This window comes from Salminus brasiliensis, chromosome 3, assembly GCF_030463535.1.
Source record: "Salminus brasiliensis chromosome 3, fSalBra1.hap2, whole genome shotgun sequence".
Classification (NCBI taxonomy): Eukaryota; Metazoa; Chordata; class Actinopteri; order Characiformes; family Bryconidae; genus Salminus; species Salminus brasiliensis.
The window spans coordinates 50530002-50556162 of record NC_132880.1 but is presented as its reverse complement, the minus strand read 5'-3'; the positions used below and the strand labels follow the sequence as shown (position 1 = coordinate 50556162).

Below are 26161 nucleotides of genomic sequence, written 5' to 3'. Positions count from 1 at the left end.
GCATTTCTATTGGTCCATTGATCATGAAATTGATCATGAAGTTAAGTGAAAAAAGAAGAAAATGGAGATACAAGGTTGTTGCAGTTTATTGTGTTAAATTTACATTGTATATTCTTCTTCCGAGACCTTAACTCCTTAATCTCCAGCTTTAGTATTTAGTGATTACTACAAGGAGACCCTGCCACAGCGCCCCCTGGAGCAGAGAGGGTTATGGGCCTTGTTTAAAGCAGCATTATGTAGAATATTTACCTTAAAAATAGTGTGCGGATGCACCGATCTGGCTTTTTCAGTTCTGATACCGATACCAATACATAAACTTTGCATATCGGTCGATACCCGATACCAATCCGATACCATTGCTGAATTAATAAACCGTATATCTTATCATGTGGGAGAGACTTAAGACATCAGGATTTATTACTTTATATAATTTAACAAATTAACACACAGATATAAATGTACTAAACTGCTATTTATTTGTCACTAAATGGTGCAGGACCTTGACACAGCAAAATATTAAATAATACTTAAAATATATGAAAATAAATCAAATAAAAATAAGTAGCTTCACTTTGTCAAACACACAAACAGTAATTAATCTTATTTTTTAGATATTAAGAGTAATTCAAAATAAAATCTAGCATCTAAACCTAAGAATGAATAAGTAACTTATAAGTAACTCAAACATACAAGCAGCAATCAAACACTGCAAACATCTAAACGTTTAGCGCAGTCTCACACCTCCCAATTAAAGTAAAAGGATCGGTTCCATGGATCGGCCTAATTATCCGATACCCGTTCCAGCTAATTGTGTTAATATCGGGACCGATATCCGATCCTAATATCAGATCGGTGCATGTCTACCTTAGTGGTTATAAATATTACTCATATTACTTTACCGCCTCAGTCCACATGCTTCTTTGCCTTTTAGTGACGGCTCAGAGTGCAGATTCCACTTACCGACTGTAGGGGGAGCCAAAGAACAGTAATATTTCTTGCATAATGCTGCTTTAAGGGCCCAACAGTGCCAAATTAGCAGTTCTGGGTATTGAACCCACAATGCTGTAATCAATAACCCAGCACTTCAACCACTGAGCCCAGAACACACCAGAACACTGATACTTGGGGTCGACAAGCTGCCACTGCTGGGCCCTTGAGCAGGGCCCCTGTGTATGTACTATATATATATATATATACATACAGAATTGACCCCGGGGTCAATTAAGTGATCTTAGGGTCCTAAGCGAAAGAGGGAATGGCGCCCCCTGGATACATATTCTTGTATTACTTTATTCATAAGAAGGACTTAACTGTGGCCTTCTTCCAAAACTGAACATTTGTAGTAGGCTAAAGCACATCCAGATACACTGTATGTCCAAATGTTTGTGGACACCCACACTCCTTCTAATGAATGCATTCAGCTACTATTGCTGACACAGATGTGCAAATGCACACACAGCTTGTCTAGACCATGTACTGCCAATAGAATAGGACTCTCTGGAGTTATATATATATATATGTGTGTGTGTGTTTTTTTTTTTCTTTTCTTTTGTAGTAATAATTGAATTACTCGTCCAGTCTCACTCCACTGTGAATGGATCTGAGCTATTCTCATGTAAATCGTGCTACACAGGTGACCGGCCTGCCCTGTCTCCCCGCCCGGTCCCTCCTCCTCTTCTCCCCGCCTCCTCCCCCTCCTCCTCCCGCTGCTCCAGCTGCTCGGGCCGCCGGCACTGCTTGCCCCTCCCGCTCTCCTTTCCTCCGCTCCTGCCTGCCAGCTCCCCTCCACTCGGCCCCCACCATGACGGGCGTCGCGGCGGCCTCCTTCTTCTCCAACGCGTGTCGCTTCGGCGGCTGCGGGCTGCACTTCGAGTCCCTGGCCGAGCTCATCGTGCACATCGAGGACAACCACATCGGTGAGCCGCCGCCTCCGCCGCTCCCCTCCGCCGCCTCCGCGCAGCCTTTAGCCGGGGCGCTAGCTAGCGGAGGCTGGGGCTGGGGCTGGGGCTGGGGAGGGAGGGAGGGAGGGACGGGGGGAGGGAGGGAGGGAATGGGAGGCTAAGCGTTTCCGTTTCAGCCGGTTAGCGAAGCGGGACCGGGCTGTGCCGAGAACCGCTGCTGCCAGACTGGGCTCCAGGTTCGGGGTGAGCGTGTGCAGGTTCGCCGGCGCTGCAGGCCTGAACCGGGACTGTTAGCTCTCGCCTCGCCGAGCTTTGTTTAGTCTGGCTGTGTGTGTGTGTGTGTGTGTGTGTGTGTGTTGGAGGTGTGTGTCACACCAGGCTTATCAGCCATAACATTAAAACCACCTGGGTATTATATATTATACAGCCACAACAAACCTCTGAAGGTGTCCTGCTGTGGTCTCTGCCACCAACACTAATGTTATCAGCAGATCCTGTAGGTCCTGTAAGCTGTGAGGTGGACGGGACCTCCATGAGCATCAGCGAGACCTGGGTGCCCATGGTTCTGTCACTGGTTGACCGGTTGACCGGTTGTCCTTCCTTGGAGCACTCTTCTGGTAGGTACTGACCATATACTGAGATACCGGGAGAGAACACCCCACAAGACCTGCTTGCTGATGTTCTGGAGATGATGTTCTGACCCAGTCATTATCTAGAACATCACAGTCTGGTTCTTGTCAAAGTGTCTCAGATTCTTACGCTTGTCCATTTTTCCTGCTTCATCACCTTCATCATCTTCAAGAACTGACTGTTCTTCACTCACTGCCTGATATGTAGATCCACCCCTCGACAGACAGGAGACACTGGACCCAGATCAGCAGTGTTCTTCTTCTACTCCAGCTGGCGGTGGTCCTAATGTTTTGGCTGATTGGTGTATGTTCACTGGGCAAAAGTATTGAGTCCTATTCTATTGGCAGTGCTTCTCTACAGGGTCTAGACAAGCTGTGTATGTGTGTGTGTGTATGTGTGCATTTGCACATCTGTGTCAGCAATGGTTGCCACTTGAAGTAGCTGAATGCATTCATTAGAAGGGGTGTCCACAAACATTTGGACAGTTAGTGTATATACTAGAGCGATGCAGTAGTGAATGTGTGTATTTTTAGATTGTGTGGTTGGAGCGTTGGCATTGCAGCACTATACATTCGTAAGTCGTCTTGTGGGGAAGAATTACTGTTTCCATGGCAACTGGCCTGTCACACAGAGGTGATGAAGGTCTGTGATTGGTGGGATCGGATAAACCTGGGCAGAGGGTGTTTGTGTAACGGTGAGTCCCTGCCGCCCTCATCGCTGACCGCACCGACGCCTAACAAAGACTGAACAGTCTCAGGTAGTTGCCAGATTTCAGCTGGACCACAGCCTGCTTTGCATGTCTGTCACCTTTTGGCCTTTTGTGGACCAGCAGCACTGATTTCCTGTGGGGGGCAGGGGGAGGTCACAGATTGGAACCTCAGGGTCAAGAATCTGACCCCTGTGCACCAAACACAATGCTTGACCCTATAGTGGATCAATAATACCAAGGCGACGGGTTAGGCAGTAATAGAGGTGGTATTAATGCTGTGGGAATTAAGAATTGGGATATCCGGGATGGTGACTCTCACAGTGACTCTCACAGTGTCTTCCTAGTTGGATTTTTGTTATGGCCCAAATCTGGCTCACATCTGGCCTTAACATCTGGCCCGCATATTGCAATAAATGACTGCCCAGATGTGGAACCCATATTTCAGTATCCTGTTTATGCTGTTGATGCAGTTCTGCTCACTAGAAAATGCATTACGTTATATATGTAATCAGTACAGCTAGACATAATGACTGTTAATAAATGTATAACATAATAATAATAATAATTATTATTATTATATGAATATGTATTACTATTACTACTGCTAATCATATCAGTGTAGGCCAGTCAGGATAATTAGGTTAGGCTGGCATGTCAACTTTGTTTAATTGTTTTATATATATATATATATATATATATATATACAATTCAATTGTATATAAATCAAAATATTACACAAATAAATATTAAACAATTAAACATATATATGTTTGTTTATGTACTTATTGTGGATATTTAAACATTTTTTGCATTTCAACAATGTCTGAATATATATATATATATATTACCATTTTACATTTCAATTCCAATGTGTGAATATGTTTATATTAAAAGCATTAATAACATTATAATACTGTTATATTATCATTATATCAGTGGTATAATAATAATATTATTTATCACAATTATGTAATATGTAAAATAGTTATCGTGTCAGGCCTATATTAGTGATTACATCAGTACAGACTTATGTGGTGTTAAGGTGACTTTATTCCATTTATTAGTCAGTTATAAGCGGTTCTGACCAGAGGAGGATGGGTTGCCCCTTGTGGGTCATGGTTCCTCCCGAGGTTTCGTCTTCCAGCTCTGAGGGAGTCTCTCCTGCACTGAGGTATTTGGCTTTGATCACTTGGGGCTTCAAGTTTTATTTATTTATTTATTTATTTCTGGATTTGTATAAAGCTGCTATGTGACATCATCAGGTTATAAAGCAACATTTAACACCATTAGCTGTGAGAAGACTCATCTCAGCCACCTTTAAACTACCACTGTCAGAACCGACCCCCCTCTAGATCTTGTTAAAATGACTGGCAATTACACACGACGTGGACAAAGGCTTTGGGACACCTGCTCCATTCATTGTTTGGATGTTGGATGATTATCACCACCACCCTGCCTCATCCCAAAAGTACTGGGTGGAGCTCCACCACCATCATTCCAGAGAACACAGTTCCTCCACTGCTCCACAGCTCCTCAATGCTGGGGGGCTTTATACCCCTCTAGCCCACGCCTGGCATTATTAGGCAGCATGGAGCCAATAGGGTCATGATGTTGATCGGCTCCAGAGAGTCCTATTCTATTGGCAGTACTTCTTCTTCTCTACAGGGACTAGACAAGCTGTGTGTGTGCGTTTGCACATCTGTGTCAGCAATGGGTGCAGCTTAAAATAGCTGAATGCATTCATTTGAAGGGGTGGCCACAAATATTTGGACATGTAGTGTACCTGCCCTGCTTGTGAGACATCATCATGGCCAGATGGCGTTGATCTTGTTCATCTACAGTACTGGCTCCTGTCTGTCGAGGGTGGATCTACATATTAGGCAGTGAGTGAAGAACAGTCAGATCTTGAAGATGATGAAGGTGATGAAGCAGGAGAAATGGACAAGCATAAGAATCTGAGACACCTTGGGTCAGTAGAACATCTAGGGTGTTCTCATTGTGCATTGTGTGGTCTGTACCTGCCAAAAGTGCTCCAGGGGTGTTGGTCTTGGTGCCAGATACCACAGGACACCTTCAGAGGTCTTGCTTGGATGCTTTGATGGGTCGGAGCTGTGAACAGATCATGCTTTATATAATTGCTTTATCAGAACCCGCTCTTATGACTTAGGCCCACATTGGTCTGTAATGTACTGGTGGTTATAGAACCAGATAGGACTTTAATCCACTGACTTTCCAGGATTTCCAGGAAATAACCAGTACCTGCTGACAGGTCCAGGCTGTTATTACACCTTATAACCTATTAATAAGCCTGTTCTCACTTTAATCAGTGGAGTTAGTGAGTAATGAGCCGTAATCTAGGATTCTAAAGGGCTCAGCATGCAGATTTGAGGGACTGGCTCTAGAAGGTTTAAGAGGTTTTAGGAATATGTAGCCTCATACATCGTCCTTCCAAACGTGTATTTTGCCTAAATGTTTTACCTGCTGTGGTTCAGTTCAGACAGAAGCGCTGAGAAGTGCTGAGGTTGAGACTTCCTCAAAGCTGAAGCCGCTCTGCCTCCCTGTGGTAATGCACTGGCACTCTGCCTCTGCTTGTTGCTGTAAGGCCTGTGGCGTAACAGTAGGACCATTACATCAGCTGTTCCTGCAGACAACCCTGAACCACTTTGCCCTGCTTGAAGTCATTAACACATAAGCAGGTCAGCCATAACATTAAAACCACTGCCTAATATTGTCCAAATCCCCCTGGTGCCACCTAAACAGCTCCATGAGCATCAGTGAGCTTCTTTTGGTAGGTACTGACACCCCACAAGACCTACCTTCCTGATGTTCTGGAGATGTTCTGACCTAGTCATTATCTAGAACATCACAGTCTGGTTCTTCTGGTCAAAGTGTCTCAGGTTCTTATGCTTGTCCATTTCTCCTGCTTCATCACCTTCATCATCTTCAAGAACTGACTGTTCTTCACTCACTGCCTGATATGTAGATCCACCCCTCGACAGACAGGAGACACTGGACCCAGATCAGCAGTCTTCTTCTACTCCAGCTGGTACTAATGTTATGGCTGATTGGTGTAGTGCAGATCAGTAGGCCACAGAGATCGCCCTGTTCTGTCTGGTCTACACTGCAGCTGTTTTCATTGTTGATGCTGATGCTGATGTTGATGTTTCTGGGGCTTTAGGCCTATAGTGGTTGAGCTACGTGCTCATTAGGACGTCATTGTCTTCAGCTAGGAAAGCACCCCCTGTAAACTTTCCGAATCCGTCCAGATGCCGCTGTCAGCACTCACGTCATTGATGAAGACGAGTGATCCAGTGCTGTTGGCATCCCTGCGAGCCCCGTACCGTGTTTTACAGATGAAGTAGGAACTTCTTGTTTTCTCCGCCGGCTCTTTATCTCATCGCTCTGCTACAGATTAATTGTTTTGGCTCATCTTCTGTGGTAGAACCTTCCTCCAGGCTTATTTTCCCTGTTTCTGTAACCTGACCTTTCTGTTCTTCACGCTTATCAGCGGTCGGCATCTTGTGGTCATGCTGGTGTGCTCTTCTCATTATGGAAGTCTTTGACTGAGCTATGCCTGAATCCCAGACGATGTACTTTATCTGTGGGCCAGTTTTCTTTGTTATGGTTGAAAGAATTCTATGCTTACAGAGGTGCTCCTACTTTTTAGTGCTGTACGCCATATGGACAAAAGTATTGGGACACATTTTAATCATTGAATTCAGGTGTTTGATTCAGTCCCATTCAGCCACAGAGCTATAAAATCCAGCCTCCAGTCCTGCAGTCTGCCTTTCTTCCACACATCAGTGAAAGAACGGGAGGTTCTGAAGAGCTCACTGAACTCCAGCGTGGTTCTGTATGTAATAGGAGACACCGCTGCACCAACAACAACAAGTCAGCTGGTGAAATCTCCTCCCTCCTAGATCTTCCTCCATCAGCTGTGAGTGGTGTTATTATTGAACAGTGGAAGAGTTTAGGAGGAACAGCTCACAGAGAGCAGCTCAGCCACCGAGTGTCTGTCAGACCACGTAAAGTTACAGAGCGGGGTCAGGGCCGAGTGCTGAGCTCAGAGCAGAGTGCAGAAAAGCCTCCAACTGACTCAGTAACTGCAGCAGAGCTCCAGACCTGCTGCTGCTGGTAGAGCTTAGAGCAAAGGGGGGCCAGCTATTGGTGTCCCAATACTTTTGTCAATGTGGTGTATCAATCAGTAGACTTTGATACAGTCATTACTGTCGCTGGCCCTGACCCCTTACTGGCCATCATGTTAGGAGATCACAGTAACCATGTCCCTGCCTGATGTTCTGGAGATGTTCTGACCCAGTCATTATCTAGAACATCACAGTCTGGTTCTGGTCAAAGTGTCTCAGATTCTTACGCTTGTCCATTTCTCCTGCTTCATCACCTTCATCATCTTCAAGAACTGACTGTTCTTCACTCACTGCCTGATATGTAGATCCACCCCTCGACAGAGAGGAGACACTGGACCCAGATCAGCAGCGTTTTTCTGGCAGTGGTTCTAATGTTCTGGCTGATCAGTGTGTGATCAGTCTGTGTCTGACTTCATCCAGCTCTTACTGACTGGTTGCCTCAGTGTTTGTGTAAGTAGAGAGGAATGTCAGATGATGTCATGCTCCCAGCACTCGGCTTCAGGTACTTTTGCCAGTGTTTTCCTGTGCGTGTGCGCACTTGCAAGTGTGTGTGTGTGTGTGTGTGTGTGTGTGTGTGTGTGTGTAGGAAACAGAGATGTAGAAACATGCCCGGGGTGTAATTAGGGGGGTTCTCTACGTTATTGTTACGGCAGTGTGTGCGTAAGAGATGACATCATAAAAACAGCAGAACAGCAGTGGTGGATTTCTCACAATATCATGTAGATTGTCTACACTATATGTCCAAATATTTATGGACACCCCTCCTAATAAATGCATTCAGCTATTTTATTTTACGTTGCGCCCATTGCTGACACAGATGTCATACAGCTTGTCCAGGCCCTGTAGAGAAGAAGTACTGCCAATAGAATAGGACTCACTAATGACCCTATTGAGCTCCATGCTGCCTAATAATGCCAGGCGTGGGCTAGAGGGGTATAAAGCCCCCCAGCATTGAGGAGCTGTGGAGCAGTGGAGGAACTGTGTTCTCTGGAATGATGGTGGAGGAGCTCCATCCAGTACTTTTGGAATGAGGAGTTGGGGATCATGAGGTGGGGTGGAGATCATCATCCAACACCCTGACCTCACTAACGCTGTTGTTACTGAATGCAATCAAATCCTCACAGCAGTGCTCCTCCTTCAAAATCTAGTAGAAAGTCTTCTTCTCTGGACAGTAGAGACAGTTACTCCAACAGAAGCAGGATCAGCTCTTTTAATATCCTTGATTTTAGAAGAAACAGTGAATGAATAAGCAGGTGTCCCAATACTTTTGTCCATATAATGTGTGCACAGATAAAATCTTTTATTATAGTTTTATCAGTTGTTATCAGTGTTTATGAGGAAATCCTTAAAAATGGTTATCCACAAAGTGATAAAATATTACATTTTATATATAAAAACCAAAATACACTAATCAGCCATAACATTAAAACCACTGCCAGTAGAAGTGAATAGCATTGATTATCTGATTACAGTGGCATCTGTCACGGGTTGGGACATACAGTGCCTATATTAAAAGTATTCACCCTCTTTATTGCTTATATAAGTGAAATCATGGAGAATATAATTTGGCTTTTTTACCAGAATTGAGTGAGTTTATTGATTTAGTGAATTAAATATGGTTTATTTAAGTCTATATATATATATATGTGTGTGTGTGTGTGTATGTATTTTTTATACACTTAAATAAAAATGATATAGAATTTATTTTGTATCCACCTCCTGGCTGATCCTCCTCAGTGAGCTTCTCTCTGAGCTGTGTGGAGGGTCTTCAGTCTTCAGGGGGTCTTCATTTGTAGTCAGGCGATCTGATTAACCAGTGACTGGAGCTTCCAGACAGTCTTTAGACTGTAATTACTGCTCTCAGCTGATCTCCATTCCACTACCTGTGAGACTACCAGCGCCACCTGCCTGCTGGAGCTGTGTCCAATTACTTTACTCACTTTTTTACGTTAAATATTTCATTGACTTTTGTTTTGTGCTTGAAATAGTTATTTGGAAGCTGTCCGTCGTCTCGGGGGTGCTGGGTTAAACACTGCTTGCTTATTTCTGGTGCAACGACCTGTTTTCTACTCCGGTTAAGATCAGATCACAGAGACCTCTGATTAATGGGAGGAGTGGGAGTATGCTGTTTACATGCAGAAATCCAGTCACATTCACTGTTCTACACTTCACCTGTTAGTGGTCTTAATGTTGTGGCTGATCAGTGAATCTCACGAAAGGGGTTGTGGGTCCTGGAGGGCTGGTGTGCAGGGGTGTCATTATTCCTGAAGGCCACTAGAGGTCAGTCATGTCCTGAATTCAGACCTTCCCACTTCAGACCTACACTAGTTTTTATTGATGATACTGAGACTTTTGATGGGCAGTTTATAGATGAAGAATAGCTGTGTAATAACATGGTAATAATGCTATTTAATAATAGTAATAATAAAGTAGCACATATGTAAAGTTTATAACATGTAACCTGGCAAAATAACAGCACTGTCGCTCTAATCATTAACATTCATTAACATATATATACATATATAAATACATATATTATGGACAACTTTAATGTTTTTAAAGTTAGTTGTGTGTGTGTGTGTGTGTGTGTGAAAGAGAGAGAGGTTTAGAGAGTCACATTAAATGACTTGTCGAACCTTTTACGAGCCAATTAGTGAGATCCAGTGGAAAATCCCTCATACCAGCCTGCGCAGTACCACCCCATCCTTTTGTGTGTGTGTGTGTGTATGTGCTTGTGTATGTATTATACTGTTTTTGGGGACCCCAGGCTCATGTAAAAACATAACGGTTCAACATTGTGGGATTTAATAATCATTTTTACCAGTAAATTTAGCTTTAATTCAGTATTATCCTGAGAGGCCGAGCTGCCCCACAAAGATAGCAATACCAGCTCGTGTGTTTGTGTGAGGGTTTATCTCTCTGTGCTTCCTGCGTGAGTGTGTGTGTGAGTGAGTGTGTGTGTGCCGTCTTGCTGGTCTGTGTGTGTTCCTCGTGTGTGTTTGCAGGTATCCTGGCACTTCCTCGAGGAGTGTTGTGTACTGCTGAGCTCTGGAAAATATAATTACAGCCTCGTTTAGCACTTTCTCACTCTCTCACTCGCTCGCTCTCTCCATCCCCTCCTCCACTTCGCCCCTGCACCCCCCTCCCCGCCATCCGGAGACCTGCTGATCTCAAACACATTTAAACACTCGCCTGCTTTTTAATTAGCCATCTGGAAAACAAGCATGGCATTCCTGCATCCCCCTGCCATGCCAGGCTCCTTCCTACACTCTCCCTCCCTCCCTCTTTCTCTCACTCACCCACTAACTCACTCTCTCACTCACACACACACACACACACACACTCACACAAACTCAGCAGATGCCTGTACACGGCCGGCCTAGTCATTTTATCACCACAAGGTGGCGCACTCGTTCTGTGGTAGGCCACAGTAAGCCCTGGCGCTTCCCTCTGTCAGGTCTGTCACAGTCGCTCGGTGTCTCGGCGTTAAAGTCGTACACTCTTAATTTATTCCAACCTCTACTTCTATATTTCAGCATATGATTCATCTAATAATTCATCTAGATTTTATTTTTTATATTTTATTTGAAATCTTTTGTTTCACTTTTCTTCTGTCTTGTTTTGTTTGATTGGACGGTCATCTAAGCATTTCTACTAGTTGTACTGTGTATAAATCAAATCTGATCAAAGTGTGTCACACACACACACACACACACACACACACACACACTGTGCACAGTGCAACCAGCAGTGACTGTCCACTCACATAAAATAATAAGACGAAATAATAAAGAGTGTATAAGCTATAAAGATCAAAGCACAAAGTGTCAATTAAAAACAAAAGAAAGTGACAAATATATATTTTAAATATTATATAACCAAAATGTGTAGAGATAATTATATAACCAAATTATAGAGAGAATAGAACAGCTGTATTCATGTACTAAATGTATCAATATAGAAATATGAAGAAGATGCAGACTAGCCATCGCACTTTTAATATTAAAATGGGGAAATATTAAATTAATACCTCAGTTTTAGTTCAAATTTATGAAAATAAGTGGTCTTACGTTGTGGCATTTATATGTGGCATTTATACAATCTCATCCTGCTTTATTTTAAAAACCTAAAAAATGAACAAATACAGCGCTCAGTTTTCTCACTGCACAGCTTCCTCATTAACATACTTATCCGTACTTATTCTTATGGCTAGTTGGTGGGAGTGTAACGCTAAGCACTGTGGTTTGAGCCTCAGGTTTGAGAGTTCAGGCACTTAAACCCCTCAAAAGTGTAAAACTAACCAGACTTGTTTTATTCTGAACAGTCGAGCTGCCAGCTACAGTCTGTTCCACCTGGCGTGGTATAGCGCCCCCTTGAGGCACACCCATACTGAGTATTTCTGAGTACGAGGCTTTCTTGTTTACGTTTTCTAGTGGGTCAGAAAGGGGAAATGAGAGGCCGGTTCTGCTGGGTTTGGACTTGTAGCCGGTTCTCTAGGCTAAGATAAGTTAGCCAGCAGGCTGACCAGCACAGCACAGGCCGGGTTCCAGCTGACTGAGGCTCAGATCCACCTGTTTAGAGGATAGAGCCTCAGACCGGAGAGCGCAGAGTCGGTGGAGGTGAGCGGGGTCAGGAGTGTCTCCACTGATTTCAGGAAGGTTTAGTAGACGGATTGATCCAGGTTTACTCAGTCTTAGTCTTAGTCTTAGTCCTTCAGTCAAACTTGCAGCTGAGGTGGGCCTGTTTTTTTATCCCACCTGTTTTCAGAGCGTGACCTTATCCATCTTATCCATCAGTAAACGTACCTGATCAGATTTACAGGATCTGCTGCTGACGTTGGTCTTGGTTCCAGAAACCACAGCAGGACACATTCAGAGGTCTCGTGGAGTCTCACTCAGTGGGTCTGAGCTGTTGTGGCGGCACGAGAGAGGCCTACAGAAAATTAAGCAGGTGGTTTTAATGTTATGGCTGGTTAATGTACTATGTTTAGGTTTCATTTGATAAAATATGAATTATATGAAGTATTGAAAATTCATTTCTGAATCTGGTAGCAAAACAACAACAAGTAAAGGAATTCAAATGCTCTAGACCACCTGAGTGAGACCACCTGAAATGCAGAAATGCGTGTGAGTGTGTGTGTGTGTGTGTGTGTGTGTGTTACGAGGTGAGAAAATCCTAATTGCTTCAGCAAAGCATGTTCTTGTCCTCAGTAGAAGTTGGTAGGTGTGATTTATTGAGCAGATCTAATTAAAAACTCAAATAAATGAAAATCTATCGATTATTTTCTTCATTTTCTTTTCGGCTGTTTATAAAAAATCACTAAAATTAACTGAAATGTGTTAAAATTCATTAGAATTCACTGAAAGTGTCTGCAGGGGTGTAGTGTATGAGCAGTAAGGGTGGTACGTGTGGCGGGCAGCTCTGTGCTGTATAGGGGAGCTGGTGTGAGGGGTCTTCCGTACGGTGGGTGATGAACATGGTGGAGTGGCTCTAGCTGCTTTGAGTAATACCCCACCCCAGCATATGGGATCCATTATACACACTGCCTGTTATACACAAATAGGAACACACACACACACACACAATGCAGGCCGCTCGTACACTCGCTCCGGGAGCCTTGTGGTCTGTTTTTCCACTTCTCTCTTCTCCTCTTCGTGTTGCTTTCGCTGAGCTGAACATTAGAAATGTGATCAGTTTCCACAGTAATGAGACTCTCAGTGTAACTCCAGTGTCAGTAGCTTAGATTTTATTCATGAATTTATGAATGATTTGCATATTTAAATCAAGTAGATCTAATTCAATCATAGTATCTTTATTACATTCAGTACAGCTAGCAGTGAAAAGCTTCAGAGATCAACTGTCCAGTCGTGTGTAAGAGCAAGGTGGGTCAAATTATAATATATATATATATATATATATTAATAAAAATAATAAAGAACACAAAATATGAAGTAAATATATATATATATAAGTACAAAAAATTATATGAAATATGAAATATGCACTTAAAAGACTAATATAGGCTACATTACATGTGCAGTGTCGGGGATGAGGATGGGGTGTGGTTATGATGAGAGTAAGTAAACTCCGGGTGGATGGTAAATGTGGTGTAGGAAATTTTTTTTTTTAATTATATGATAGAAAATGAAGTTGCTGTATAACAATATACATAAACAGTGGAGGAAGGATGGAGTTGCATGGCAGACTAGGGGTCCTATTTTAGAGATCTTTAGGCGAGCCGTCAGTCACGCGCCGTACATCTTGATTTAGGGGGCGTGTCGATGTGTCTTTGCTATGGTAACGATGGGAAAAGTTCTCATTGCTCAGCTCGAAGCACACAAAAGTCTCTTAATTAATCAGGGGTGTGTTTTTTTCCGGGCGTAACGAGCAGTAATAAACCAATCAGCGTGTCTCTCGCCGCTCCCTTTAAGAGCCAAGTCTGAAGACCACCAATTTGAATCATTAATGTATTTATTTATTTGGAAAAGCCTTCACACAGGGTTTAGGATATGGCCCTAGGTTTCAGTTCCCACAAGTCTCAGGAACCTGGAAAACTGAGCAATATAGAGACTTGTATTACAGTCAGAAATGACGAGAAACCTGCTAGAAAAATGTCCTAGAAATCCTGGAGATACACTAAATGGACAAAAGTATTGAGACATCTGCTCATTCAATGCTGTCCTCTCCTAGATGCTGCTGATCTGGTACTCATGTGGATCTGTATGCTAGTCAGCTCTGCCAGTGTATTAACTGAGGCCATGAGATCCAGATGAGATCCAGAGAGCAGACAGGAGAGGAAGGGTTTGCGGTGGAGGCTTAGAGGGGGGAAGGGTGGAGACCGGGACGTACACAGTTAAAAAAACAGGACTCCTATTTGTTAGAAGATGTAGAAGGTGTTGGACCGACACCTTAGAAGAACCACTTTCGGTTCCATGAAGAACCATTTTAGTGAAATTGATGCAAATGTAAAGGTTCTTTACACTCAGCTGGTTCTTTATGGTTCTTCTATGGCATCACTCAAAAAACCTGTTGGAGCAGATGTATTTGTAAGAGCGTAGAGCTGATCATTGATGCACAGGTTCTGTATGGAACCAAAGACGGTTCTTCAAGAACCCTTTTGTAGCACCTTTATATTTAAGAGTGCACAAATGCATCAAGTGTGGAGATCAAGCCACCACATGAGGGCAGTCACAGCACACAGATTGTACCAGGGGAATCATAACCATGCGTGCACAAACACACACACACACACACACACTTACTTTTCTTGGGCTTAGGATCTTTTGAAGTTTTGCCTGGTTTCCCTCAGGCTGTGGAAGCTGCCTGCTGTCTCAAGCAGTGTGGAAAAAGTGTGTGTGATTGTGTGTGTGTGTGTGTGTGTGATTATGTGTGTGTGTGCTGAGAGGGTACACTACTGTGACTAACATACATTGAGATCTCCATTAGCTGACCAGTGTTTACAGAAATAGTTCTACTGGGTTCCGCTGGGATGTTCTAGAGTAAATTCACTCACTCTTGTGGTTCTGCTGTCATGGTTCCACTGTACCGTCATTAACCTCCCTCTCCCCCCCGACAGACACAGACCCCAGAGTGCTGGAGAAACAGGAGCTGCAGCAGCCCACATATGTTGCCCTGAGCTACATTAACAGGTGAGTGTGTGTGTGTGTGTGTGTGTGTTAGGACTCTGTTAATGATTACAGGTTTGTCAGCATTTTTCTTTGAGGGCAGTATTGCGTACGTGGTGGTTATGCTTGGTTTATAACCCGTGGAGGAACGTCTGGTGGGGAATATTTGGGATTACGTCATTTCTCTAATTCTAACTGGCTCTTGTTCACTATTCGGACGAGCGCAGGTCTGAGAGGGTGAAGTCGAGGCACGTCCAGGAGCCTGTATACAAGTTCACATTAGACTGAACTCGCGTTCCTCCAGAATAGGGTTGCAGTGCTACACTGCTTCTGCGGGGAGCAGAGAGGGTAAAGGGCCTTGCTCAAGGGCCCAACAGTGGCAGCTTGCCAAGCCCGGGAATCGAACCCACAACCCTGTTATCTATATCCCGGCGCTCTAACCGCTGAGCACCACTGCCTGCTATCATATGTACATGAGCTTAATACTGATATGGGAAAAATGCAAATAAATTCAAAGTGCAGAAGAGACCCACCAAGTTGTTACTATCTTTAGAGCTTTTGAAAAAAACAATCAATTAAATCAATTAATGGAGAAAATAATAATCAGATGAATCCATTATGACAATAATTATTAGCTGGAAACACAATTGTTCAAAATGTATGTAGAAGGGAAACATTTTACATAAAATTCTATTAATACATTTTTAACTATAGTAAATATTTATTGTAACCAAAGAAAGCCCTGTTCACATTCCTTTACAGGGCAGTGCATATAATATTATTATTATTATTATTATTATTATTTTACTTACTGTAACTGGGACCTTGAGGTCTCAATTTAATTCCACATGTGATGCGAATGACAATAAAGTCTCTTTGAATCCTTAAATAATAATAATAATAATAATAATAATAATAATAAGGATAAGATAGAATCTTGTATCTCCATTTTTGCCATTTCTCACTTTTCTTAAACGGACCAATAGAAATGCTCCAAAGTGACCTGGAATAAAATCTTCTACATTGACTTCCATTGACAGTTCTGAAGGTTTTTTCCTTCCTTCTGTAAAGCTGCTGATTTGGAGATACAAGTTTTTGCTGGACAGTGATGATATTAACAAGAGATCACTTCCTAAAGTGATCTGTTATGGTGTGTGTGTGTGTGTGTGTGTGTGTGTGTGTGTTTGCAGATTCATGACTGAAGCGGCCCGCAGGGAGCAGGAGAATCAGAAGAAGAAGGTTCAGCCTAAGCTTGCACTGTCAGTCACTGGAGGAGTGTCCCGCAACAACACCTCCACACCTCCTCGCCATAGCAACGGCAGCCTGACCCCACCTGTGACCCCACCCATTACCCCATCATCATCCTTCCGGAGCAGCACCCCCACAGGTAACAACAAACGACTGTCGCTGACACAGGAGTTCAGGTGTGCACGTAGCTTACGCAGTCTCCATAGCAACGTATTGGCAGTAGTGTAAAGCCCAGGCTCCTCTGCCACATGATGCTGCAGTTCCTTGTTCAACCTCTAGATGGAGCTAGATGAGAGGAGCTAGAGCTTGCGGGATCAGTGCTGATACAGGCCTGTTATGATGGATCGGGTATTGGCTATTTTAATCCCAATCCAGTTTCAATTCTTTCTTTTAACCAAGGTGTTCAGAGCGCCATCCGGAGGCCTCAAGGCGCCATTAACAGACACTATTGCCCAGTGATGGAACTGTAAGGCTTTCTGAGGTGTAGCCCCAGTCATTACAGCGTCTCATGTGACCAACTGCATACATTCAGGAGTCATGTATCCAAAAGAACATCATTCAAAAGCACACAGACATAATAATTAATTTATAAACATAATAATAACGAGCTCCTAACTAACAGCACCTTTCTCAACCCGTAGCTGTCAAGCTAAAACCTCGCTAAAACTCTCCCTACCCTACTCTCCCTACCCTACTTACCCTACTTTCCCTACCCTCCCCTCCCTCCCCTACTTACCCTACCCTACTCTCCCTACCCTACTTACCCTACTCTCCCTACCCTACTCTCCCTACCCTACTTACCCTACTCTCCCTACCCTACTCTCCCTACCCTACTTACCCTACTCTCCCTACCCTACTCTCCCTACCCTACTTACCCTACTCTCCCTACCCTACTCTCCCTACCCTACTTACCCTACTTTCCCTACCCTCCCCTCCCTCCCCTACTTACCCTACCCTACTCTCCCTACCCTACTTACCCTACTTTCCCTACCCTCCCCTCCCTCCCCTACTTACCCTACCCTACTCTCCCTACCCTACTTACCCTACTCTCCCTACCCTACTCTCCCTACCCTACTTACCCTACTCTCCCTACCCTACTCTCCCTACCCTACTTACCCTACTTTCCCTACCCTCCCCTCCCTCCCCTACTTACCCTACCCTACTCTCCCTACCCTACTTACCCTACTTTACTCTCCCTACCCTACTCTCTCTACCCTACTTACCCTACTTTCCCTACCCTCCCCTCCCTCCCCTACTTACCCTACCCTACTCTCCCTACCCTACTTACCCTACTTTACTCTCCCTACCCTACTCTCTCTACCCTACTTACCCTACTCTCCCTACCCTACTCTCCCTACCCTACTTACCCTACCCTACTCTCCCTACCCTACTCTCCCTAACCTATTCTCCCTACCCTACTCTCCCTACCCTACTCTCCCTAACCTATTCTCCCTACCCTACTCTCCCTAACCTACTTACCCTACCCTACTTACCCTACCCTACTCTCCCTACTCTACTCTCCCTAACCTACTTACCCTACCCTACTCTCCCTAACCATTTCTCCCTACCCTACTCTCCCTAACCTACTTACCCTACCCTATTCTCCCTAACCTATTCTCCCTACCCTACTCTCCCTACCCTACTTACCCTACCCTATTCTCCCTACCTTACTTACCCTACCCTACTCTCCCTAACCTACTTACCCTACCCTATTCTCCCTACCCTACTCTCCCTACCCTACTTACCCTACCCTACTCTCCCTACCTTACTTACCCTACCCTACTTACCCTACCCTACTCTCCCTACCCTACTTACCCTACCCTACTCTCCCTACTCTACTCACTCTACCCTACTCTCCCTACTCTACTCACTCTACCCTACCCTAGCCTCCCTATCCTACCCTTCCTATCCTCCCCTACCCTATACTACCCTCACCTCCCGACCATCCCTACCCTCCCTATTCTACCCTCCCTTCTCTCCCTACCCTCTCTATCCTAATCGCCCTCCCCTCCCCTCCATACCCTCCCTACCCTACCCTTTCTATCCTCCCCTCCCTACCCTCCACTCACTCCCCTACCCTTCCTACACTACCCCCCTCCCTACCCTACTCTACCCCACTCTCCTTACCCTCCCCACCCACCCCCTCTATATCTTAATCTCCCTACCTTATTCTCCCTACCCTATTCTACCCCACTCTCCTTACCCTCCCTACCCTACCCTCTCTATCTTAATCTCCCTACCACACGCTCCCTACCCTCCCTACCCTCCCTACCCTATTCTCCCTACCCTACTCTCCCTACCCTACTTACCCTAACCTACTCTCCCTACCCTCCCCTCCCTACCCTACTCTCCCTACCCTACTCTCCCTACCCTCCCCTCCCTACCCTACTCTCCCTACCCTACTCTCCCTACCCTACTCTCCCTACCCTACTCTCCCTAACCTATTCTCCCTACCCTACTCTCCCTACCCTACTCTCCCTAACCTATTCTCCCTACCCTACTCTCCCTAACCTATTCTCCCTACCCTACTCTCCCTACCCTACTCTCCCTACCCTACTTACCCTACCCTACTCTCCCTACCCTACTCTCCCTAACCTACTTACCCTACCCTACTCTCCCTAACCATTTCTCCCTACCCTACTCTCCCTAACCTACTTACCCTACCCTATTCTCCCTAACCTATTCTCCCTACCCTACTCTCCCTACCCTACTTACCCTACCCTATTCTCCCTACCTTACTTACCCTACCCTACTCTCCCTAACCTACTTACCCTACCCTATTCTCCCTAACCTATTCTCCCTACCCTACTCTCCCTACCCTACTTACCCTACCCTATTCTCCCTACCTTACTTACCCTACCCTACTCTCCCTAACCTACTTACCCTACCCTATTCTCCCTAACCTATTCTCCCTACCCTACTCTCCCTACCCTACTTACCCTACCCTACTCTCCCTACCTTACTTACCCTACCCTACTTACCCTACCCTACTCTCCCTACCCTACTTACCCTACCCTACTCTCCCTACTCTACTCACTCTACCCTACTCTCCCTACTCTACTCACTCTACCCTACCCTCCCTATCCTACCCTTCCTATTCTCCCCTACCCTATACTACCCTCACCTCCCGACCATCCCTACCCTCCCTATTCTACCCTCTCTTCTCTCCCTACCCTCTCTATCCTAATCGCCCTACCCTCCCCTCCATACCCTCCCTACCCTACCCTTTCTATCCTCCCCTCCCTACCCTCCACTCACTCCCCTACCCTTCCTACCCTATTCTCCCTACCCTCCCTACCCTATTCTCCCTACCCTGTTCTCCCTACCCTACCCTCCCTACCCTACCCACTCCCTATCCTCCTTACCCTTCCTACCCTACTTTGGGTTCTATTTTTTTCCACGTCTCAAACATGTGCTTACCAGCGTGCTCTCTGCCCTCCTGCTGGGAACAGGTCCTGCTCTGTCAGGAAGGCTCGCGTGGCTGTGAGGTTGTTCACACACTGCAGTAACAGCGTTTCAGAGCTCAGATCAACCAGGTGTAAACACACCCGGGACGCAGTGAGATCGGCTGAAGATCAGATCCCTCAGACCATATTAAGAAGTGGTCAGGGACACTCGGACACATTTAGCACAAGCGTAAACTGAGTGAGTGTTCCATGTTCGGAGACAGTTAGGCAAGCGGAAATATGTTCAGACAAGTAATTATTACAGTTATGGGTACTGTAATTATTATTATTATTAATATTATTATTAATATTATTATTATTGTTTGACTATATTGGGTGACAAAATAAAATGCATGTAAACTTTTTTAATACAAATGAAAAGCAGAAATCACGTACTGGAGGAAAGGGATCTGATACACTGCTATACTGTCTATTAGTGTTTGAGAGCCCCTGTGGGAGCAGGGCTGATGGGGGTCTGGTGTGACAGTAGGATTCTGAGTGCTCTGTGGTTCCTCAGGCAGTGAGTGTGATGAAGAGGAGGTGGAGTATGAAGACTCGGACAGTGATGATTCATGGACCACAGAGAGTGCCATCAGCTCCGAGTCCATCCTCAGCTCCATGTGTATGAACGGAGGAGACGAGAAGCCCTTCGCCTGTCCTGTACCCGGCTGCAAGAAGAGATATAAGGTACACACACCAAAACACACACTCCTGCACTGAACACTACACTGAACACACACCTCTACACTGAACACTACACTGAACACACACCTCTACACTGAACACACACCTCTACACTGAACACACACCCCTACACTGAACACTACACTGAACACACACCCCTACACTGAACACTATACTGAACACACACCTCTACACTGAACACACACCCCTACACTGAACACTACACTGAACACACACCCCTACACTGAACACTATACTGAACACACACCTCTACACTGAACACACACCCCTACACTGAACACTACACTGAACACACACCCCTACACTGAACACTATACTGAACACACACCTCTACACTGAACACACACCCCTACACTGAACACTACACTGAACACACACCTCTACACTGAACACTATACTGAACACACACCTCTACACTGAACACACACCCCTACACTGAACACTACACTGAACACACACCCCTACACTGAACACTACACTGAACACACACCCCTACACTGAACACTACACTGAACACACCCCTACACTGAACACTACACTGAACACACACCCCTACACTGAACACTACACTGAACACACACCCCTACACTGAACACTACACTGAACACACCCCTACACTGAACACTACACTGAACACACACCCCTGCACTGAACACTATACTGAACACACACCTCTACACTGAACACACACCCCTACACTGAACACACACCCCTACACTGAACACTACACTGAACACACACCTCTACACTGAACACACACCTCTACACTGAACACACACCCCTACACTGAACACACACCTCTACACTGAACACTATACTGAACACACACCTCTACACTGAACACACACCCCTACACTGAACACACACCTCTACACTGAACACACACCCCTGCACTGAACACTACACTGAACACACACCCCTGCATTGAACACTATACTGAACACTACACCTCACACTGAACACTACACTGAATACACACCCCTACACTGAACACTACACTGAACACACACCCCTACACTGAACACTACACCCCTACACTGAACACTACACTGAACACACACCCCTACACTGAACACTACACCCCTACACTGACCACTACACTGAACACTACACTGAACACTACACTGAATACCTGTCCTGACCCTGAACCCCAAACCTTAGAGTTAGGGTTAGGTTTGGGGTTTGGGTTAACATTTAGATTAGGGTTAGTATTTGGATTAGGGTTAGGATTGGGATTAGGGTTAGGATTAGGAAAGGGGGCTGGGATAGTATTTGGATTAGGATAAGGATTGGGGGCAGGGTTAGAGTTTGGATTAGGGTTAGGATTGGGGGCATGATTAGGGTTAGGATTGGGGCAGGGTTAGTATTTGGATTAGGATTGGGGCAGGGTTAGAGTTTGGATTAGGATTGGGGCAGGGTTAGTATTTGGATTAGAGTTAGGATTAGGATTGGGGCAGGGTTAGAGTTTGGATTAGGGTTAGGATTGGGGCAGGGTTAGAGTTTGGATTAGGGTTAGGATTGGGGCAGGGTTAGAGTTTGGATTAGGGTTAGGATTAGGATTGGGGCAGGGTTAGAGTTTGGATTAGGGTTAGGATTGGGGCAGGGTTAGAGTTTGGATTAGGGTTAGGATTAGGATTGGGGCAGGGTTAGAGTTTGGATTAGGGTTAGGATTGGGGCAGGGTTAGAGTTTGGATTAGGGTTAGGATTAGGATTGGGGCAGGGTTAGAGTTTGGATTAGGGTTAGGATTGGGGCAGGATTAGAGTTTGGATTAGGGTTAGGATTAGGATTGGGGCAGGGTTAGTATTTGGATTAGAGTTAGGATTAGGATTGGGGCAGGGTTAGAGTTTGGATTAGGATTGGGGCAGGGTTAGAGTTTGGATTAGAGTTAGGATTGGGGCAGGGTTAGAGTTTGGATTAGGATTAGGATTGGGGCAGGTTTAGAGTTTGGATTAGGGTTAGGATTAGGATTGGGGCAGGGTTAGAGTTTGGATTAGGATTAGGATTGGGGCAGGTTTAGAGTTTGGATTAGGATTAGGATTGGGGCAGGGTTAGAGTTTGGATTAGGGTTAGGATTGGGGCAGGGTTAGAGTTTGGATTAGGGTTAGGATTGGGGCAGGTTTAGAGTTTGGATTAGGGTTAGGATTGGGGCAGGTTTAGAGTTTGGATTAGGGTTAGGATTAGGATTGGGGCAGGTTTAGAGTTTGGATTAGAGTTAGGATTAGGATTGGGGCAGGGTTAGTATTTGGATTAGAGTTAGGATTAGGATTGGGGCAGGGTTAGAGTTTGGATTAGGGTTAGGATTAGGATTGGGGCAGGGTTAGAGTTTGGATTAGGGTTAGGATTAGGATTGGGGCAGGGTTAGAGTTTGGATTAGGGTTAGGATTAGGATTGGGCAGGTTTAGAGTTTGGATTAGGGTTAGGATTAGGATTGGGGCAGGTTTAGAGTTTGGATTAGGATTAGGATTAGGATTGGGGCAGGTTTAGAGTTTGGATTAGGGTTAGGATTAGGATTGGGGCAGGGTTAGAGTTTGGATTAGGGTTAGGATTGGGGCAGGGTTAGAGTTTGGATTAGGGTTAGGATTAGGATTGGGGCAGGTTTAGAGTTTGGATTAGGGTTAGGATTAGGATTGGGGCAGGTTTAGAGTTTGGATTAGAGTTAGGATTAGGATTGGGGCAGGGTTAGTATTTGGATTAGAGTTAGGATTAGGATTGGGGCAGGGTTAGAGTTTGGATTAGGGTTAGGATTAGGATTGGGCAGGTTTAGAGTTTGGATTAGGGTTAGGATTAGGATTGGGGCAGGTTTAGAGTTTGGATTAGGGTTAGGATTAGGATTGGGCAGGTTTAGAGTTTGGATTAGGGTTAGGATTAGGATTGGGGCAGGGTTAGAGTTTGGATTAGGTAAAATATCGACAGCAGTGAGGCAATAACAGCTCTGGTTCTCTGTCTGATTTCCTTGCAGAACGTGAACGGTATAAAGTATCACGCCAAGAACGGACACAGGACCCAGATTCGCGTGAGAAAGCCCTTCAAGTGCCGATGTGGGAAAAGCTACAAAACCTCTCAAGGCCTTAGACACCATACCATCAACTTCCATCCCCCACTGTGATAACCACACACACACACACACACACACACACACACACTTTACACCAGATGTTACACCTATACACCGACCAGCCACTTCATTAAAACCACCTCCTCGTTTCTACACTCACTGTCCATTACATCCACATATATCTATAAGTCCAGACTGTCTCCATCTGCTTCTCTGTGATCAGCCTCCTCTCACACAGTTTGTTCTTCAATGGTCAGGACCGCACAGGACTGACCACCACAGAGCAGACTGTAGTATTTGGGTGGTGGTCAGTCATTCTCAGCACTGCAGTGACACTGACGGACCTGGTGGTGGCGAGTGTGTTAGTAGTGTGTGTTGTGCTGCTGGTTCGAGTGGATCAGACACAGCAGTGCTGCTGGAGTGCTTAAACACTGTGTCTGTCTGACCACTCACTGTCCACTCTATTAGACAGTCCTACCTAGCTGGTCCAGCTTGTAGAGACAGTGAAGTCAGAGACTGAAGCTCTCTGATCTGCTGCTGCACAGCTTGTGATGGTCGTCCTCTAGACCTTCATCAGTGCCCACAGGACGCCACCCACAGGACGCCGCTGGCTGGATAGTCTGGTTGGTGGACTGTTCTCAGTCCAGCAGAGACACTACTAACACACTCGCCACCACCAGGTCAGTCGGTGTCACTGCAGTGCTGAGAATGACTGACCCACCACCCAAAAAATACTACAGTCTGCTCTGTGGTGGTCAGTCCTGTGGGGTCCTGACCACTGAAGAACACACCGGGTGAGAGGAGGCTGATCACAGAGAAGCAGATGGAGACAGTCTGGACTTATAGATCTACACCCTGCTCCTGTATGGGAAATGGAGCTGGAAACTGGACAGTGAGTGTAGAAAGCAGGAGGTGGTTTTAATGAAGTGGGGGAAGGCGGTGTAGAATCTATAAACCCATGTTCTAACGTTCTACCGGTCAGATCACCCACGAGCTGAGGGGCTGAATTCCTGCTTCTGTGTTTTTCTGTCTTTTTTTTAACCGTTTATTTCTTTGTCTTTGTTTTATTTTATACGTCTTTGTACTTTTTTGCACAATCCATTTATACCATTCCTCTTTACTACACCAGTCAGAACCAGTGGAAGAAAGAAAAGACTCGTAGGATTGGGACATCGGGACATCTCGCAGAACGGCTTCAGTGGCTGTTATTGAAATAGTCGGAGCTGAGAGATGCAGAAGAGAGTTTTCTTGTCCCCGTTTCTATTTTTTATTCACTTCCAGTGAAGCACAGCTAAGTAGAGACTCCTATATGTACATAATATCTATAAAGAAGCATTTAGCATATATTAGTAGCTATACTTAATATCCAAACTTTATATCGTTTATTTTACACTATATATTTTAAGACATATGAATATTTTTATTTCTATAGATGACTATATAAGACTCATTTTTATGTCTATTTTTTCATTTTCATACTTTCTTTTTTCCATTCTGTGCGATTCTGTGTGTTTTCTTGTTTGTGGAGACGTTTCCGAGTCTGAATGGGAAAGGCGTTGATCTCAGGTCACGACACTGCCACCATTTTTACAGACGAACGAGTAAAAACTTCACTAAACAAAAACAAAGGAATATTTATACAGCAGAGCGGCACCCAGCTCACGCATGGAGAGCTCCACGAAGAACCCCCTCCCAGACGATGAGCGAGGGGTGAAGGAGGGGTGCAGGAGGGGTGCAGGAGGGGTGCAGGAGGGGTGTGAGGTGTTTCTGCTTGTTTGCTTGTCGTGTTGCTCTCTCATTGCCAGCAGTTATGAAGTGCCAAGTTTGTCTCTCCCTTTCCCTCCTCATGAGCGACGGGTGTCTGGACGAGACGGGATTCTAGTGTGTATGCAGTCTGCAGTATTGCAGTGTCAGCAGTATGCGAGTTGTGCACCGATCAGCCATAACATTAGGACCACTGACAGATCCAAATATCAAGATATCATAACTCCTGTCTCCTCTATCCACATATTAGGCAGCGAGTGAGCAGTCAGTTCTTGAAGATGATGAAGGAGATGAAGCAGGAAAAGTGGACAAGCGTAAGAATCCGAGACACTTTGACCAGAAGAACCAGACTGTGATGTTCTAGATAATGACTGGGTCAGAACATCTCCAGAACATCAGGCAGGGACATGGTTACTGTGATCTCCTAACATGATGTCCAGTAAGGCAGCAACAGTAATGACTGTATCAAAGCCTATTGATTGATACACTACATTGACAAAAGTATTGGGACACCAATAGCTGGCCCCCCTTTGCTCTATGCTCTAGCAGAAGCAGCAGGTCTGGAGCTCCCCGGATATGCTCACATAGGCTCACAACTACAGGACACCTTCACAGGTCTTGTAGAGGGGGGTGCTCAAGTGGCTCAGCGGTCTAATGCGCTTCCACTATGGCTTGGAGGCCGCTTTGCCATCAGCAGCCGGAGTCAGAGAGAGCACAACTGGCCGTGGGTATCATTACAGGCGTCTGTTAGCTGGTGCGGGGGGGCTGGAGACCCGGCTCTTCCATTGCTATGAAGGAGTGAGTAAATTGGCAGCCCCCGATGCTATGGCTGATCATGTGTAAATGAGAGTGTGTGTGAGTGTGTGTGCGTGAGTGTCTGCCTTTTTACACATTGTGATTGTCATTGATATATTGATATTTGTACTGTTGAT

The 26161-nt window shown here is 45.2% G+C and overlaps 1 protein-coding gene across 2 annotated transcripts; it reads left to right on the top strand.

The window, feature by feature from the left end:
- Positions 1 to 1723: 1723 nt before the first annotated feature.
- On the top strand, positions 1724 to 23692 carry jazf1a (JAZF zinc finger 1a). 2 transcript variants are annotated; one of them, XM_072676489.1, is made up of 5 exons: positions 1724 to 1916; positions 14962 to 15034; positions 16201 to 16397; positions 20222 to 20391; positions 23370 to 23692. In XM_072676489.1, the coding sequence occupies exons 1-5, from the start codon at positions 1802 to 1804 to the stop codon at positions 23514 to 23516; spliced, it is 702 nt and encodes a 233-aa protein (XP_072532590.1). In that variant the 5' UTR covers positions 1724 to 1801; the 3' UTR covers positions 23517 to 23692. The 2 variants fall into 2 exon arrangements, with proteins under 2 accessions (XP_072532590.1, XP_072532591.1); XM_072676490.1 differs by lacking the exon at positions 1724 to 1916 and adding an exon at positions 2457 to 2518.
- Positions 23693 to 26161: the final 2469 nt, after the last annotated feature.